The 17,141-nt window shown below is 47.5% G+C and overlaps 1 protein-coding gene and 1 long non-coding RNA gene across 2 annotated transcripts; one reads left to right on the plus strand and one right to left on the minus strand.

Annotated features, from left to right (window-relative positions):
• The first annotated feature begins 11,903 nt into the window (after positions 1-11,903).
• On the plus strand, positions 11,904-14,688 carry LOC144167628 (uncharacterized). Its single transcript, XR_013322070.1, has 3 exons — positions 11,904-12,027; positions 13,025-13,210; positions 13,463-14,688. It is a non-coding gene; the product is annotated as an uncharacterized LOC144167628 (long non-coding RNA).
• Positions 14,689-16,021: 1,333 nt separating this feature from the next.
• On the minus strand, positions 16,022-16,807 carry LOC144168500 (uncharacterized). The gene is made up of 2 exons (XM_077697470.1): positions 16,593-16,807; positions 16,022-16,244 (listed from the first exon to the last, which is right to left on the minus strand). Exons 1-2 carry the CDS (start codon positions 16,805-16,807, stop codon positions 16,022-16,024), a joined length of 438 nt encoding a protein of 145 aa, XP_077553596.1.
• Between the last annotated feature and the right edge of the window lie 334 nt (positions 16,808-17,141).

Genomic DNA, 17,141 nt, shown 5'->3' on the forward strand with positions numbered 1-17,141 from the left:
ACCTCACTTCTTTTAGAAACAGCGTTCTCTGTGGAGAAGATGCACCGGACTTTCTCGCGTGATGCCATGGGTTCATTCCACGCATTATGCGCTTTGCAGGGCTCTTTGGCATCATCTGCTGAGGGTGGTCATCGACGCCAAATTTTTGTACTGATCAGACGTATAGGGCTATCGCCGTAAAACCCTTCTAACGGCGGCCAGTTGGCACTGGGACTGCCACTTAATCTGAGCAAAATAATTATTTCATTGGGAGCTTTACAAAGTGTGGTGTTGCTTAAAGGAGCCATGAAGAGAAAATACAACTTCGTTTAATTTGAAAGAACACGGACTCAGTATCTCACTCAGCTCCATTACAGCCACAAAAGATGTTTTTTAACGAAAAAAAAGCAAGAAGTATTTAAAAACTTTCAAATTTTGCGCCACAGTGACGTGTTATGAGCAAGAATGACGTCATACGGGCCAACAATAAAACATAATTTTCAATGCGTTAACTGCATGTTAGCATTCAAGTGATGCGGTCAAATGGAACTAGAGGCCCCATTACAGACGTCCAGTCATGTGTCGTCGCGACAGGTCAGTTAGGCGGCCGCCAATCGCACAAACAAGGTTCCGTGACGTCATAGAAAAGTTGCGGGAAATTGGCTAGGGGGTCGCGACTGCTTCACACGTTTTCTTTAATATCTCCGTTATTTGTTCGAAGATTGCGATGATATTGGTATCATTGTTATCGGGACTAAGTAGTCTTTCTAATAAACCCAACTTGTATTTTGTCTTCATGGCTCCTTTAAGTACATTGTGGCGGCGCCCCAACACGTACAGGCGTCTACTGCCACACAAGGACAATCCCCAAGAGCGATAATGCTGGGGCTGCGCCTTTACCGGTGAGTGGTGGCTAGATGCCCCCAGTGCAGTGCCAGTCACGAGCGGAAAATAAGCGGGGAACCGATTTTGGGTCCACGGCGCGGTAGCGTTCGGACGTCTCCCACCTCATCTCTCCTTGGCTATTGCGACCGCACTATTAACACGTACCAAGCCATTGGATATGTTCGGGGATAAGGACACCTAGGGACCTGCTAATTTTCATCCTTCTCCGGGTCTTGGAGCAGGAGAGTTGTAGAGGCCTTAGATAGTTTAACTGTCGTTTGTCCCCCTTCAAACGACTGTCGGGAGAACATGCGCTGAAGGATAATCCAGGCTACATCGGAACTGGTACTTATTTCCAATCTTCACGGTCCGGAAAAAAGGACGTAGTGTAACTTCTTCTCAGGTAAAAGTGTTCAGATTGACCGCAAACATATACTGGTATCATACACTACAAAAATTAAATCACTTCTTGGGGCGCATGTTCGCATTTACTCAATTTAGCCGTTTTGTAGTGTATTACAGCGATGGCTCCATGTGTATTTTTTTTTCTTCTGCGGGCTGTAGGGCGCCTCTCCCATACCGTAGGCCTCTCCCATACCGTAGTACAGGATGCAGCGAAAATAACTTAAATTCAGAAATACCGCTCTTTTCAAATGAACGTGGAACAGAGCTGGCGAAGGGCCAGAAGGACGAACGATAGACAAAAATATTGAAGTAATTTTTTTTTACAGCAGAGCTCTTGTATCGTCATCATCAGCCTGTCTACACCCACTGCAGGGCAAAAGTCTCTCCTATAGATCTCCAAGTATCCCGTTTCTGTGCTAACTGCGACCAATTTATCCCCGCAAACCTCTTGATCTCATCTGCCCACCTAACTTTCTGCTGCCCCCTGCCACGCTTGCCTTCTCTAGGGATCCACTCTGTTACCCTTAATGACCAACGGTTATACTGCCTCTGTATTACGTGCCCTGCCCACTCCCATTTCTTCTCCTTAATTCTTCTGGTATCATTAACACGCTAGTAAATTTCAGGAATATTCTTCTCCAGGAATGCGCCGCAGTGTCTCGTGTCGCGGTGAGGAACGAGGCAGACTCCAATGTCCTAACTATGTACAGTTAATGTACAGGAACATTTACAGAGCATATAAAAGACAACTAAAGTAGCCCGCAGTGGGGCTTAGAAGCTTGCCGGGGTCTAACCGGCGCCGCGGGTTCCTACACGCGACCTCCAGTGAGTCCGAAAGCAAAAGACCTCCTTCGCTCGAAGGGCGCACCATAAATCCTCTCAGTGAGGAAAGGGGAAACGTTAAAGAAAACAAGAAACAGCAAGGCCAAGTACAATGCTCTCCGATCGAGCAAGCGGTGTTAGGAGAACGTGTATACATGGTGGTCGCCATCCAACAATAAAACAAAGCCGGTCCTTTTTGTCCCAAGCCGGACACGGCCTTGCTCGTTTCTGTGGGCGCCGCGCGTCGAGCGGGCCTAATTCTCAGCGGCTCCTGCTGAAGGTGATGGCCGACGTCTCTGCGCCTGCGTCATGGGGGGCGTTCGCACTGCAGCGACCTCCAAAGTCAAACCTTACAACAAGTTTGTTCTCTGACCCACTCTGCTCTCTTCTTATCGCCTAAGGTTACACCTGTCGTCTTCCGTTCCATTGCTCGCTGAGTCGCACTCACTCTTTAGGCCGACCTTCTTAGGCCAACACGAATACGTCCAGCGTAAACAGAAAACCCCGAGCGCACGTGGACGACGCCGGGCGACGGCCCGGCGTCGTCCAGGCTTGCGCGTGGGCATCATCCATACGCCAGGGTTAGTTTATACTACAACGGTAAAGCGGTGTGAGTGCGCGCTCCAATTTTCTCTCTGCCATGTATATTTGCATTAGGACTAGCCATTGTCGCGTCTGTGTTGAATATCAGCTTGCTGTTTTAATCACTATCATCTGTGAACGTTCTTTATTTGTTGATTGTGGGGTTTAATGCCCCGAAGCTTCACGTGTGCGCTATGAGGCGCGCCGTAGTTGATGGCTTCAGATTTATTTTGGCCATTCCGGGATCTTTACATGCGCTGAAATCTCGACACACCGGCGTTTTCGCTTTTCTCGCCCATCTGAAAAGCAGCCACCGTTGCCGGTATCGTACCCGCAACCTGGGGCTCAGCTAGCAGCAGAAACTGAGCATACGTACACCGTTTTCTGTAGTGACGTAGGCGGGTTTTTCTTCCCACGACATCGGCTTTTGCTGGTAAGGGAACAGCCGAAGTATGACCTTTGAAAACTATTTCCCAAGCTGTTAGTTGGACGAAGTTCTATTAGCATTCAGCCGTCCAGATCAAATTCTCAGACAGTTTATGGAACGCGCCTCTTTTGAGAACGTCGTTTCATTCAACATTCTTCATATGTTTAATTGAAATTGACCTTCTGTGGCTTTAACGGCGATTTTCAGTCATTTATGTGGGTTAATTGGCCCTTTCACTAAACTAACCGAAAGTTAATTCCATGTGATTATGGACCTACCGTGCAATACATAGCATCAGTCGTATCGTATACTGTATGATATTGTTCCACGGGGTATGACATATGGTTGCCATTTATCACCTTTCAACGTATACCTGTCAATTTCCTTTATTACTTTCAGCTGGTTACGTCATAAACGCACCATTTCCCTTCAACCCTCTACTGCCCCTCGGGTAGCAGCTTAGCTGGAAGCTGCGCGACTTCAAAGGAGAAGCCCATGATATTTCCCTGCTCTTGGTGCCTTCGCACGTCGGCTTCGATGGCAACGAAGAGGCCGACAACCTAGCCAAAGCAGCCCACTCGTAGGACACCCCGTCTTCGAGGCCGCAACCAAGCTGGACGGGGCGCGACACTTCATTTCTCAATGCACGCGCCAGCCACCTCTTCGGCAGAAAAGAGCCGCCACTATGCCTCCACTGGGCCAACTGGGAACCGTGGAACCGTCCTGCTCCACTGGTGTCCCTTTGCAGCAGAGAGAGGGAGAAGCTGCTGCGAGAGTACGCGGCCCTGAAAACTCCGCGCAGCACGAAAAACAAGCCCCAAACCCCAACAAGCACTTTCCTCTACTTTTTTTTTCAGCGTAGTGCCATAAGTCACGGCGGGGCGGGGTCCCCCTGTCCCTCGTTTGTGGGAGACGTTTGTGGGAGATGAGGGAAGGGTAGTAGTAGTAGTAGTAAGTATTGTTGAATAAGGCGGACTTAGCCTTGCATAGCTGCCGGCAATTGCTCCGCCTAATCATCCCCAATACCATATCAAATCTCTCAGTCATAACACATCACTTAGTCCTAAAATAACAGACACGCAATGTCACCACACCTCACTTAGTCCTGTGGACTGCAAGAATCCGAGTAGGAGATGAGACACATCTCTTCGCACAATCCAGTGGTCCCTAGGAAAAATAATGTCCTCCGATGAAGCATGGGGCACTCCTAACTTCTCGAGATCACGAAAACAGTTCGTCCGCTCAGGGTTGGTTTTGGAGCAATTCATAATGAAGTGATCAATGTCACCAGTCACACTGCACGAGGGGGTGCAGGTACATGGTCGTTTCGAACGCGGGGGGTTCAGAAAAAGGGTCAAAACCGCGAGTGCAGGGATACAGGTAGACTGCAGTGGGGGAGTTGAGATCAGGGTGAATGGTGCACTGCCAAAAAAAATGTTGTAGTGGGGGCGTCGGCGTCGGCAGGATTTTCTCTTAATGGGGGCAAACCCGTTGCATTGGGAGCGGGGGGGGGGGGACGAAGGGGGGCGTTAGACTAGTATAAGCAGAATTCCAAACCATCCAAGGGATATCATGCAGAAGAACGAAGGAAGGTGATTTCTGTTAAATATTAAAAGTTCCGAAATGTTTATTGACAGCACATCCCAAAAGGAAATTGCTCTGTCGCATAACGGGAACCTATTGTTATTAAACGGAAAAAACCTACACACAGGTTTTTTAAACAATTGTCTTGCGTCGACCAAATAGCCATGCAGAATAAATGATGTTGCCATACATGCATAAAATCCACAATTACTCGTCTGTGAAAGCAACATGCGTCTACAGGCTTGCGCATCGCAAAGTGGTTATCTCTGTGAACGCTCTTCGCCCCTCCTTTTAATTTTTTTATGTAGCAGCAAGAGCATACCGCCTCCAGATAGAGCCACATTGCACACGCCGAGGCGCACTAAACGAACGCGAACGCGTGAACATGTCGTTGTGGGGAACATCATCGTCCTTTGCAGAGTGCGACTGATATATATATTGTAAGATCCCCTCGTGGGGTGGCAGAAGATTCACCGTGTATCCATTGAAGTCCGTGGTCGCCCAGGATCGATGCCCAGTTCAGCTTTCCAGTGTAAATTATAGAAATGGCCGTATTTCTCAACTTGATCGCAGAGCTTCGGCTTGAAATCTTGCTCGTTCTCTTAACAGATTTGAGTGATGCAATAAAGGTAATGCAACGGGGGTGTCTCCATTTTTTTTCACGTGTTGATAACTGAGAGCCCAAGTAAGGGATGAAGATGCTGCAAGCATTCCCTCCTGGTGTTCAGCCTGTGAATGGGATGGGCAATCATGTGCTGTGCACTGACTCTTGCATTTGTAGTTGTCCTGCTGTCTATTCGTACTCTGAGTGAAGGTCTAAAAAATTCTCCCGCTTTTATCCAGTCCTTGCAAATTGTGCCCGTCAGGAAATCGACGCTGCAATATCCATCTGTTTATTTAAAACGTCTATTTTTTAGCGAGCTGCACGTTAAAAAATACATAACTATGGTGCATGCTGCGTTTTTTTCTACTGACGAATCCTTAAAGGAGCCATGAAGAGAAAAAAAAAGTTTGTTTTATTCGAAAGATTAGGTGTTTCATAGTACCCTAAGCGCTTTCCCAGAAGCAAATGATGCTTTATTGACTGAGAAATAAGGCAATTTAACCCAAAATTTCAAATCTCCCGCTAAATTGCACATTTCGTGACGTGAACAATGCCGTCATACAAGTCGGTCCATGAAACAGATACTTAGTATGTCGACTCCATATAGTACCCACAGCGGGAATCAAACAGGAACCGGAACTCGTGCCGAAACCGAGACGGCGGCCATTTTAAAAATACTAGTAAAACCTAGTGCACCCGCAGCCCTAGTCATGGAATCGCCTGATCCGGAGAACAAACTCTCGCCGAGAAGCTCGGGCTTGCATTTAACAACCTCACATCACTTGAACGCTCAATGCTTCTAAGTGCACGAGCGGCACGAGTTGTGGGATACGCGCATGGACCGGAAAGCGACCATTCCGCGATAGCCACAACAGACGAACGCCCAGCCGTCGGCACCGCTGCCTCGTCAGCCCCGTCGCGACGGACGAATACAGACTGGTACGTATGTGCTGTATTTTTATTACGGTTAAAAATAGTTCAATTTCAGTAGCAGTATCGCTTATGCCAGTTGGCCGGTGTCGTGTATGGAAAGCCGTTCGCGCGAGCTCTCTGCTTCGACCAGAAAGATACGAGCGTCAGTGCGCGGTGTGTACGGTATTTTTTTCCCCCAAGGTCAGAGCGCTTTGAAATTTGACGAAGTCGGCGACGAGCGCCAGCATGTTCCAGGAGTGAGCTAACGTAAGGGTCCATGCCGTAATCACTTCCTCGGAAATGAAGCAAGCACACTCGTACTTCCTTTAGCTCTCTTTCTCCTCCGTTTGCAAAGTTCACAAAACGTAGCCACTTATTGATTAACTGTCAGCTGGCGTGGAGACTGTCATGGTTTGCCATTTCCTAATTAGATATTTCGTCTCCTGGGAAAGTTTACCAGTATCCTGTCTAGCCATCGTGCTCCCGACTTCTACTGCACACTCCGTCATAATGCGTGTAAGGGTTCGCTGGCTTCCTGTGTCGTAAGCTCGGCTTCCTCGGTAACAGATGAATATCGGTTCTGCAGCGCGATCCTGAATTCTTCTACTTTACGCTTTACTGTTAGCGCATTAATCGGCTTCTTTCGTACTAGCTTGTTAGGGTCCCTCCTCAAATCTAGCTTAATTCGAGATCTTACCATACGATGGTCACTACACCTTGCCCTTCCGAGCACTTCCACATCCTTCACGACGCCAGGGTTATCGCATAATATGAAGTCTATTTCATTTTTACGGTAGCCATTCGGGCTCCACCACGTCCACTTCCGGCTCTCCCGTTTACAGAATAAGGTATTCATTATGCGTAGGTTATTCCGTTCTGTAAACTCAACTAGTAGGTCCCCCTGATATTTCTACAGCCCACACCATAGTTCCCAACTGCCTTGTCTCCAGCCTGTTTCTTGCTACTTTAGCATTGAAGTCCCCCATAACTACGGTATACTGTGTTTTTACTTTAGCCATTGCCGATTCCACATCTTCATAGAAGCGTTCCACTATCTGGTCGTCATGGCTGGATGTAAGGGCATAGCCGTGTACCACATTAAGCTTATACCTATTATTGAGCCTAATTACAAGACCTGCTGCCCTTTCGTTAATGCTATAGTATTCTTCTATGTTGCCAGCTATGCTTTTATTGACTAGAAATCCAACTCCCAGTTCTCTTGTGTCCTCTAGATCACGGTAACATAAAACGTGTCCATTTTTCAGCACCATAAAGGCTTCACCTGTTCTCCTAACCTCACCAAGCCCTATGACATTCCATTTGATGCCCTTTAATTCCTCGAACACCTCCAGACTCGCTTCACTAGATAAGGTTCTCGTGTTAAACGTTGCCACGTTCAGCTTCCAATGGCGGCCTGTCCGGGTCCAGGTATTCTTAGCACCCTCTGCTGCGTCACAGGTCTGACCACCGCCATGGTCAGTTTCTTCGCAGCCACTGGAGACTGAGGGTCGTGGGTTAATTGGCGTACCTGGCAAGTTCGTATTTTAGGTGTCCCGTTGGCCAGCAACACTAGCGCTCTAACAACACTAGCCCTCACTCTTGCTCAGAAACACTCGTTGGGTTGGGTTTTACAATAGAAAGCAAAAAAAAAAAAAAAAGCGGCCGCGCAAGAAAACAAGAGCGCGTTCGAAATGACGCAAAAGGGTTCCACGCGCATGGAGAAAACGGCGCGTTCAAAATCCCGCAGAAAGGCTCCAGCCACGCAAGAAAAAAATGGCGCGTTCGGAATGATGCAAAGCAGCTCCTGCGTACAAGATTGAAGCAATCGCAAAAGGAACAGCACTCCCGCTGGCACAGTTTCAGACGGGGGCGCGCGAGCACCGCGAAGGCGGAAAATTTGAATTGCTTGGGGTAGTAGCAGTGAGCTGATATCGGCGGTACAGCCCATTATGGCGAATTAATGCTCTGCACTTCCAAGATCTTTTACATAGAGTGGAACAGCTTTAATTTTTTGATCTCGGCTACATTATCGTACCACTCATTGAACCAAGAATTCCGCTTATGCAGATTCCAACTCAAGCAGGCTGAAGGAACCATACCGCTTTGGTAGAAATTGGGCCTCTTTGTGACGTGTGATTAAAGCTGCCTGCATAGGCCGAAATTCGCCAAAACTGGCGATGCTTCGGTGTGTTTGCTGCTTGATCAAACGGGCTTAATTTTCAAAACGGAGAATATATGGCTAAGGGCCCCTGTATTTTCCATGACCTCGAACGAAGCGGTCAACTATCCGGGTGTCGTTGTAGCCCGAGACATTGAAAAACGAACGTACCGGTATGTGCGCAATAGCGGGCGGTTACCAACGAAGTCACACGTCGTTCAGAACAACATCTGGATCTCAAGATCACAGTCTCCTCGCTTGGATAGCCTTTAGAGTAGATTAGTTATCAAGATATACCATTTTCGATATCAGTAGTGTAGAAATAAATGTGCGTGCGTGTATGTATATGTCTTTCTTTGAGATAACCGCCGTCAATGCTGAAAAGAAATAAAATTTGCTCATACCCCTCAGATAAATTTTGCGTCCGCTCTATGTGGGGTGCTCAAGAGCTGCGCTGGCCATCCACCTTCACAGGATACACCTTCACAGGATGTCTTATTGTTGTATATTTTTGTTCGTTCTTTTTGATCCCCCTCTGTCCCAGTGTCGACTGGTGGCGAAAGCAGAGAACAGCACCGATGCTTGCGCTCAAATGGTATATGATGTGGTGGGCTCCACTGCAACTAAGCCATGCATTTTCAATACAATTCAGTAGTTAGCAATGTTTTTACTTAGTACAAAAAAAGTTATACTGGACCACTATTAGACATTCAGGTTCTTGTTTAAAGAAGGAGGAGGAATGAATGTTTATTTAACGAGTGTTGGTGCGCAAAGAATGAAGAAAGAAAGAAATCAAACCAGTGACACCTTAATCTCAACGATTGGTTGGCATTTGTTGTTTTACATGAAGAAACCCCTCCGTCCACTGAAACTTCAAGCTTCAGGCCTGCTTCAGGCCAGATTCAAGTGGTTAAAGCCATGATTCGATTCGTATTATGCCTTACTGTAGCAATTTTCACAGCTTTTATTTAATGTGGGCTTGATTAAATGGCGCAATCCCGTAGTGAAATCACATTCCACACATCTAGCTTACCTGTAACGTACCTGCGCACCCCACAACATTAAATTCCGCGCCTGCATTCGACGCTCAGAGCAAACTTCTCACTTTGGAGCTAACTACCTATAGACACGCCACTGATATGCACGGTAAACGTACTGAATGTGTTTCATCAACTTTTGCTGAACACTGCACACCTCAGTTCGCCCAGCAACGGTTGAGCCACAACGGACCACCGGCAGTAATCCTATGTGCATCCCGAAGCGCTACTTGTTTAGAAGGCACGGGGCGTGGTCAACTTGCCCGCATGGCTCGTGTTAACGCCGCCTTCATGGTGAATAAATGCTCTTGATTTTAGGCATGGCATCAAATAGGAACAAAACCTATTACCGCCTAACCAGAACGCGGAAATCGGTACATCAACGTTCGTTTTGAAGTTAGGTGGAATGGCGATATCATTATAAACGATTGCGATTCGGCTGCACGATTGCGATCGTGTGAATCAGCACTCTTGCTATTTGGCTACATACACACAAGAGGCCATTGAGAGGGCCGCCGAGGGGTCCTGCAGGCTTCATTTCAAGGTGTATACGCTTACGTGACGGCAGCTGCCGTATTCTCCAAAGTGGTCAGCTCTCCGCACTGTGCTGTGAAGGGCTCCAAACTCGCTGTGAGTGTATGCATATCAATTACGACGCTGGGGCGGCCGTGAATAAGCAAACACTTCTTTTATTTAAAGCATAGAATCCGCAGCTCTCAACTGAAAACCATATGTAAAGTTAGTGGGACTTCGCGGCCTTTCCCTTTACCCATGCAATGGGCTTGGAGGATTGCATTTGCTCATGATTAATTGGTGCAGAGGAACGCAGTTTGAGTTTTTAGTGCAAACACTTCGCTTTACATGCAGTGAGTGAATAAACTTCAATTCTAATGAGCCTCAGGCGCTGATGATGGTTGGGCACCTGCTCTGTCGGGGGCCTCCTCTAGCCTGGGATGTCTTAGTCCTAGTCTTAGTCTTAGGGATTTGGTTCGCTGATAATCTCACACCATGTGGCACAGGGCGTAATGTTTGGGGCAGTGCAAATATTTTCCCTTCCAATTGGGGGAAATGACAGAGTGCAATAAAGGTGTATTAAGCGCTGAAACGCTGCTCACGACGTCCACTCAGTCAGTCTCAGTCTCTCTCTGACGGCCCCCTGCGGCTGGTTGTATCCACTGCGAAAGGGTGACCAACTGCACGCTTTGCGGGCAATGACGGCAACCTTCGGCGGGACGGTGTAGTGGGCGGCAGGAAAGCCGATGCCGTTGAAGCCGCTGACGAAACTTAAAGAGTAAGCGCCCAGGTTGTCCATCAGAAACCACTCGCTTCCCCGCGTCTCGAAGAATGATTTCCGGGTCTCGCTGCAATCCAAATCGCTGCACGAAGCACACCAAAGTGTGGTCAACACTTTTCTAGGACTTTTCCGAAGTTCCTGCGTGTGTTGGGAGCTTAAAATAATAATCCCAGAGGAGCAGCGTCAGATATTTCTTGTGAGGGCGTCCAAGCACATCAAGGCTCGGGCCTGAACTTTGTTCCTAGTGGAGGCCGTCTGAAGTTATAATGTAAGCTAAGAAGGAAGGTCAGCAATCAGTGCATACAGTGCTGAGCACCAACATCAAGTAAATAGCTACCAAGGCAGACAGGCATGCCAGCGCTAGCTATAAACAGCATTGGAATAGCAAAACTTGCAGCTGCGTGCACAATACCTATCACCTGCTATAAATTTTAACTAGTGCAGATAAAGTAAGCAGGAACTCAAGGCCGACTGTTGTTTCTGATGTTGATTCAAAAAATGACCTCCAGCGCTGAAGCCATTAAAGGACCACTGACACCAATTTTTGTGCCTGATATTATTGTACCATTCGCTTCCTTTACCTGCCACGATGTCATGCGTAAAGTATGAACAGCGTGTGTAGAGTGGAACATATTTTAATTTAATGGTAAATGTAGCCCCCACGAGACCTCTCTTCTTTCGACTTCCACCGAAATCGACATCTCGTGACGTCGACTCAGGAAACTGAAAGGTGGTGACGTCAATCGCGATATTCCAAAATCCGTGACGTCGCGTAACAACAACCGGCGGATCGCAAGGCAGTCGCATGAAGCAAGTTCCGTGAGCAGTGCTGTGAGCAGTGCACGATGCATTGTTGTTCAGTGAAGAACTGTCCATCGAAAACAGGAAGTGGAGTTTCTTTTTTAGCATTTCCTTGCGACGAGGTGGTGCGTGATAAATGGGTCGAATTCGTGCGCCGCAGCGGTCGCCCTGAGTGGGTTGCGAAGAAGAGCAGCGAACTGTGTTCGCTCCACTTTTCAACCGAGTGCTACAGTGAGAACCCGGAATACCTGGCGAGGTTTAACCTTTCAAAAGGTCGCGCATGGATCTTTCCCGGGTCACTGCCAACCATTCTTCCCGGCGCACCTGTGGCTGAGAGCGCAGCAGCGACGCCCAAGCGCCGTAAGTGACAGGTTCGTACGCCTATTGTTTATGTCACACGGTGTATACATTTCTGACGCAGCGCTTGGCCTAATCGCTTGCATTCCTATCGTATAATGCAGGAAGATGCAGCAGCAGAAAGCGGCGCACGAGCTATCGACAGCGCCGACGTCGCGATTGCACCGGCGAGCGAAGAAGGTCTGTGATAGCGCTTGTCTCGCGCGCTCGGAATATCGCTGTGCTTCCGAGTGCTCCGGCGGTTTGTTTGAAACACGCTAAGCCGCTTTCTGTACAAAGTAATGCACCTGCCGGCAAGGTATAAAGAGTTTTAGACCTACGAGAAAAAAAAAACTGCACGTTATGAGCTCGCTCTCGAGTCTCGGTAAATAACCTGCTTGTTGCGGTGCTCTGTTTAGACCAGTTGAGTGGCGCTTTCAAAACCAAGGACAAACAATATAAACAGCACACCTCTAATTTGTTTGGTTACTTTGTCGCGCTTTTACGTATAGAAATATAGACTGCAAGTGACAGCTAAATTGCTTGTTGGTAGTGGCAGTGACAGGGGTGTGCTTTAGGCAAAGCTGCTTGCTGCAGGGGAATGTTTGTAGTTGTGAGACAGTGAAGCAGAGAGACAGCAATTTTTTGCTGGGTTATCATACAGAAACGGTCACTGAGCTGTCTGTAGCTGGCAGCGCTTGTCTCAGGAGAAAAAAAATCAGTGTGAGAGGTCTTGGCATCCACATTTGGGTAGAAGGGCATTTCATTCAAGCATATGTTTTATTCATTGTCTTTACATTGGCCATGAATGAATGACAGTTACAAAACCTTACCGTGGGAAACTTGCGCACTGATTTTTGTACACCAAGAAATCGTAATAGCCAGAAGATGTTGCAAAAACCATGGTAATGTAAGTTTCTAGCCCTCTGGAAATACGTACATAAAAATATAACTTTTTTTTATAATTGTATCAATGATAATAATAATAATGAGCACCTTTCATCTGCATTCTGGCACGCAATGAAGTGACCCCTTCCTCCAACCTCCTCTTCCTCCTCCTCTCTCTCCTGAGGCAAGCTTATGGATGTTGTACCCTGCACTGAATGTGTTTCGTGTATGAGGTGATTGCGTGTAAGAGCCTTCTCCGGGTCTATACCAAAATTGCTTGGTATAGTTCAGTTCTTGCCTTTACATTCAGCCATTGCACCTGCATCATCTGCTGCCAGTCCAGCCAACGAGGCATGGACCCCACCCAGAGTCGGCCTCGTGGATGCACAGACGCAGGCCCACGCACACGTAGCCATGAAAAGCACGCAGGTGAACCGCAGGCCCGCAACCCGTTCAATTGGTGTGCAAGCAGGAGGTCCCGCAACCGAAGATGCCGGTGCGTTCCCTTTACTGGAGAAAAAGCTCATTTGTACCGAATTCAAATGCGTGTTTAGCCAAACCAATTTTTCAGAAATTTTTCTCCAACACTAACACTATAAAGGCATTTTTGTACAGCGTAATAATTACTTTTTCATTGCTTCTTTCCCTTCTTAGTAACTTTTTTTCACTCCTTTGAATAGATGAGCACTAAGTTGCTCACACAGTTCAGTGCAAGCTCTCACCAGTAATAACCTGATCTTGCTTCTAGGGTGCCAAACTGATTTGGAGCTTCCCGATGTCTTGCTGCATGAGCACATGCATCAACGGCTCTGCTCAACGCCTTGTCCTAGTGTGCCAGACCACCTGGAGCTGGAACCAATGGACACGTCCATTCCATTCAGAGATGATCCTGCAGATGAGACTTACGACCCTGCACTCGAAATGTCAACGGCGTTAGTGCCTTTCAAATTTCTGCTTACTAATTGTAAACAGTTTGGACAGTCCTCCAGTTTAAGATTTTAGCTATTTTTTTTAATGTTGGTTACCTTTGCAGTTTCCAGTGCATTGTTGGGCAAATATCTACCTATGATGACAAAACCTGTAACATTACATGTTGCTCGCTCGTGTGTTGTCTGCCATAATGGTGCCTGACCAAAACCTTCCTCATGTCTTTCACAATAAGCCTTGTCTGCTTGATTTCTTGGTTTAGAAGAAAGTCAACAGGTAAACTTTTCCAAAACAAGTAAATGTAAAGGTTACAACAGGCCATATGATCCGTCACTTTTGTAACTTTAGATGAAGGCTGTTAAAAAAACCCGCTGAATTTTTGTTTTTTGAAGGGGAGTTTTACATGTGCTGTATGAGCCCACTGCAGCGGAGGGCTAGGTTTTGATTTGTGCCACCTGGAAGCCTTCAACATACAGTAGACTCTCGATTAACGGAACTTCAAGGGACCGAAAAAATTAGTTCCGTTTAACAGGAGTTCCATTTATTGAGAGAGATGTGCAAAGGTGAAAATTTATGTGGCTACGCAGTCGTAATGGCATTTCATGGAACTCTAAGTACTGGAAGGTGAATGCACGTGAATGTTTTTTAGAAAGCAAAAAACCTACAAGAGGCATAGGCACAGCATTCACAAAGTTCATTTGGCAACAATGAGTTGCTGTGCACTACAAAATGCATCAATTATTTTTGTTTGAGTCCTTGCAACTGCATCTTCACGGAGGCTAGAGGCCTCAACTTCGCCAGTGCTTGCAAGCCACCGAATCTCGAGGACGGCAACGCGGTAATGAAGTGCGAATAGCACCACGATGGCACGAACCAGGCGGCAGGAGTTGAGTCCTGTAACCTCGGCGTCTTGAATCGAGACCGAACGACTGGAACAAGAACTGCGATGTTTCATTCGTTGCTGTAACATGGCTAACCACTTACACGACGAGGCTTACGAGCCCAACGAGACTAAAAAAAATACGGAGGAAGAAAAACAAAAACAGGCACGAAACAGCCGGAACTGTAAAAATGTCGTTCTCATGCCAATGGGTATCACAAGAAGTTCCAATTCTGGTTCCACAGAGTGCCACAGAGTATCGTGGGAGTCCCAGAACCACGTTGATCCTGTGTCTGAATACCCCTTGGGCATTGGCCAGGCCAAACGGAATTCCTACAAATTCGTAGTGCCTGTCAGGGGTGACGCATGCTGTCTTGTGTTTCAACTGCTTTTCCATGCGCAATCCAGGTGTACAGTCTTCCACAGGGACCAAAAGTAGCTAAGTACTCTAGAATTGCAGTGTGTAAGACTGAATCAAATGCTGACTTTAGGTCAAGAAATACTACTGTCAGTATGGCTGAATGTTGCCTATGAAATACACAGCGATCACTGAAAAGCGTGTGAATGCGGATCAATTGTGGCTAGCAAAAAAAAAAAAGCTTATTGACCAGCACCTGCACTAAAAATTCTGATGGCAAAGTCAAGACTCCACGTGCTTTGCATGGGGCCATGTGATTTCTAGGAAAAGGGCCTTTAGGCTTTGCAGTTGTACACGTATACAACCAAAGTTGTATACGTGAATCGATGTGGTGAAAAGATTGTATCATTGTTTTTCTTGTGCAAAGTACGATGACTTAGTATGTATGGTGCATGTGTCCTTGGCATTAAAATTATGATTGCAGTGATGATGCGGATACATTCCTGTGTATGTCTGTTTACTTCAAGTTCATTTTTTCTTGAGGCATGAGAGAAGGTGTTATACTGCATGACATTGCACTGTGTGCTATTATGGAATAAAAACACTGTCTTTGCTCCACCACTTTTAATATTCTGGGTACCTGAACCCAACGTATGCCTCAGATGGGAATGTGTCCCTAATTTTCCACACTGCACAGCTTGGAATGACTTCTCGGTGGCCTGCACCCAGGTAGTGGTAGATCCACCGGGCAAACTGCCTGTAGGCAGTCAGCCTGTACCGTCTAGAATGAGACACAGCAAATTTTAAATGAACATGACAGCTTGATTTGTAATTTATCACTGATAAAAATGATGATTGGGCAAGGTGAAGCAACAAAACAAAGAAATGGGGGAAGAGGTTCAACAAATATCTATGCAGAGGGTTGGATTTTATTCTCCCCCTTAACTTTTCATATGAAGTACACCCTGGTTCTGATTCAGTAATGGTGCACTCCCTCGTGTTGATTTTGTGTGCTGCGAACGCACGGGAAACAAATGCATGACAACAAGCACATTTTGAAGGTACCACAGCGCAATTAGTAGTCGCGGAATGAATGAACGCCACTTAGAAGTAGTAAACCAAGTTATTGGAGCCCAAAATTATTACGTGTGGATGTCCGGGGCGTCCACGAGGCTTGGCCGGTTCTGCCGGAATGCGTAGTACGCAATTTCCAACGCGTGGATGTTCAGGCAGCCGTGGATGTACGTGGGGTGTGCTGTTATGCAGGAATCGCCCTCCGGCACCAGGGCGTCGACTTCGGGCACCTCCCTGCAGCACACGGACTGCAGCCCGTCAGTCATAGGCCGACAGTGGCCGCACTGGCACCTGCGGGAAATGGACCACTGCAGCAGGCCTACATGCAAAACACTGCCAGTGCTGGCTTCCGTGGCCAGGACGCGGTTCCATTTAGTTACGCTCTGAATCGCCGTTTTCCATCATCGATCTGCATAACAGGTTCAGCGAGCAAAATGAACTCATGACGTTAGGCGTACATGGAGTTCACCTCGCGCAGTACAGCGTTACAAAAACGTTGCGCCGGGTAGCGCTTGCAACTGCAATGATGCCGTTACGATTGGACAAATAATTACGAATTCGTATGCTATCGCCATCGCCATCGCAGCACCTACAAAACGCTGACATAAAGCTCTTACAATGTTTTTCAAGACAGCTTACCACTCCACGTTTCCGACGCGTGCGGCCCTGTTGTCTTCAGGGCTGTCGCTTGCGTCGGTGTCGCTTTCGTTGGTGCCGTCTGAAGAGCTGCTTGCCAGCGGGTCAAACCTGAAATGGCACCCGTTTGCGAGTGCCGCCGCGTCTGGCAGCTCTTCAAGCGGCGTAAAATCGTCCACGTCGCTCGAAGACTCGTCGCTCGACCCGCTACGCGCCATCGTGCAAACCACGTGCGGACTGTAGCAGACGAACAAGCGCTGGTAGAGCGTCACAGGTTTTCGTCTACCCACGTGATAGCGCCGGCAGTGTTGTGACGTATACTCGGGATTTTTGGCCGCCCGTGCTCTCCGGGCAGGAAGCGCTGGCAGCCGGGGACGGCAGTTTTCACAGCCTTATATTTCGGTATATATCGTGCGCTCATGTGCTTTAACCACTGTTTCCTGGTTGTTAGGCCAGTAGGTCTCGATCTAACCAATAAAAACATGAAGTGAAAATTTGGTGTCAGTGCTCCTTGAAGGCGAGCTCCGGAACCCCAACGAGCAGTACCAAGCC

The sequence above is a fragment of the Haemaphysalis longicornis genome, unplaced genomic scaffold (assembly GCF_048455015.1).
Source record: "Haemaphysalis longicornis isolate Haplotype H1 unplaced genomic scaffold, Haemaphysalis longicornis Haplotype H1 scaffold_2, whole genome shotgun sequence".
NCBI lineage: Eukaryota > Metazoa > Arthropoda > Arachnida > Ixodida > Ixodidae > Haemaphysalis > Haemaphysalis longicornis.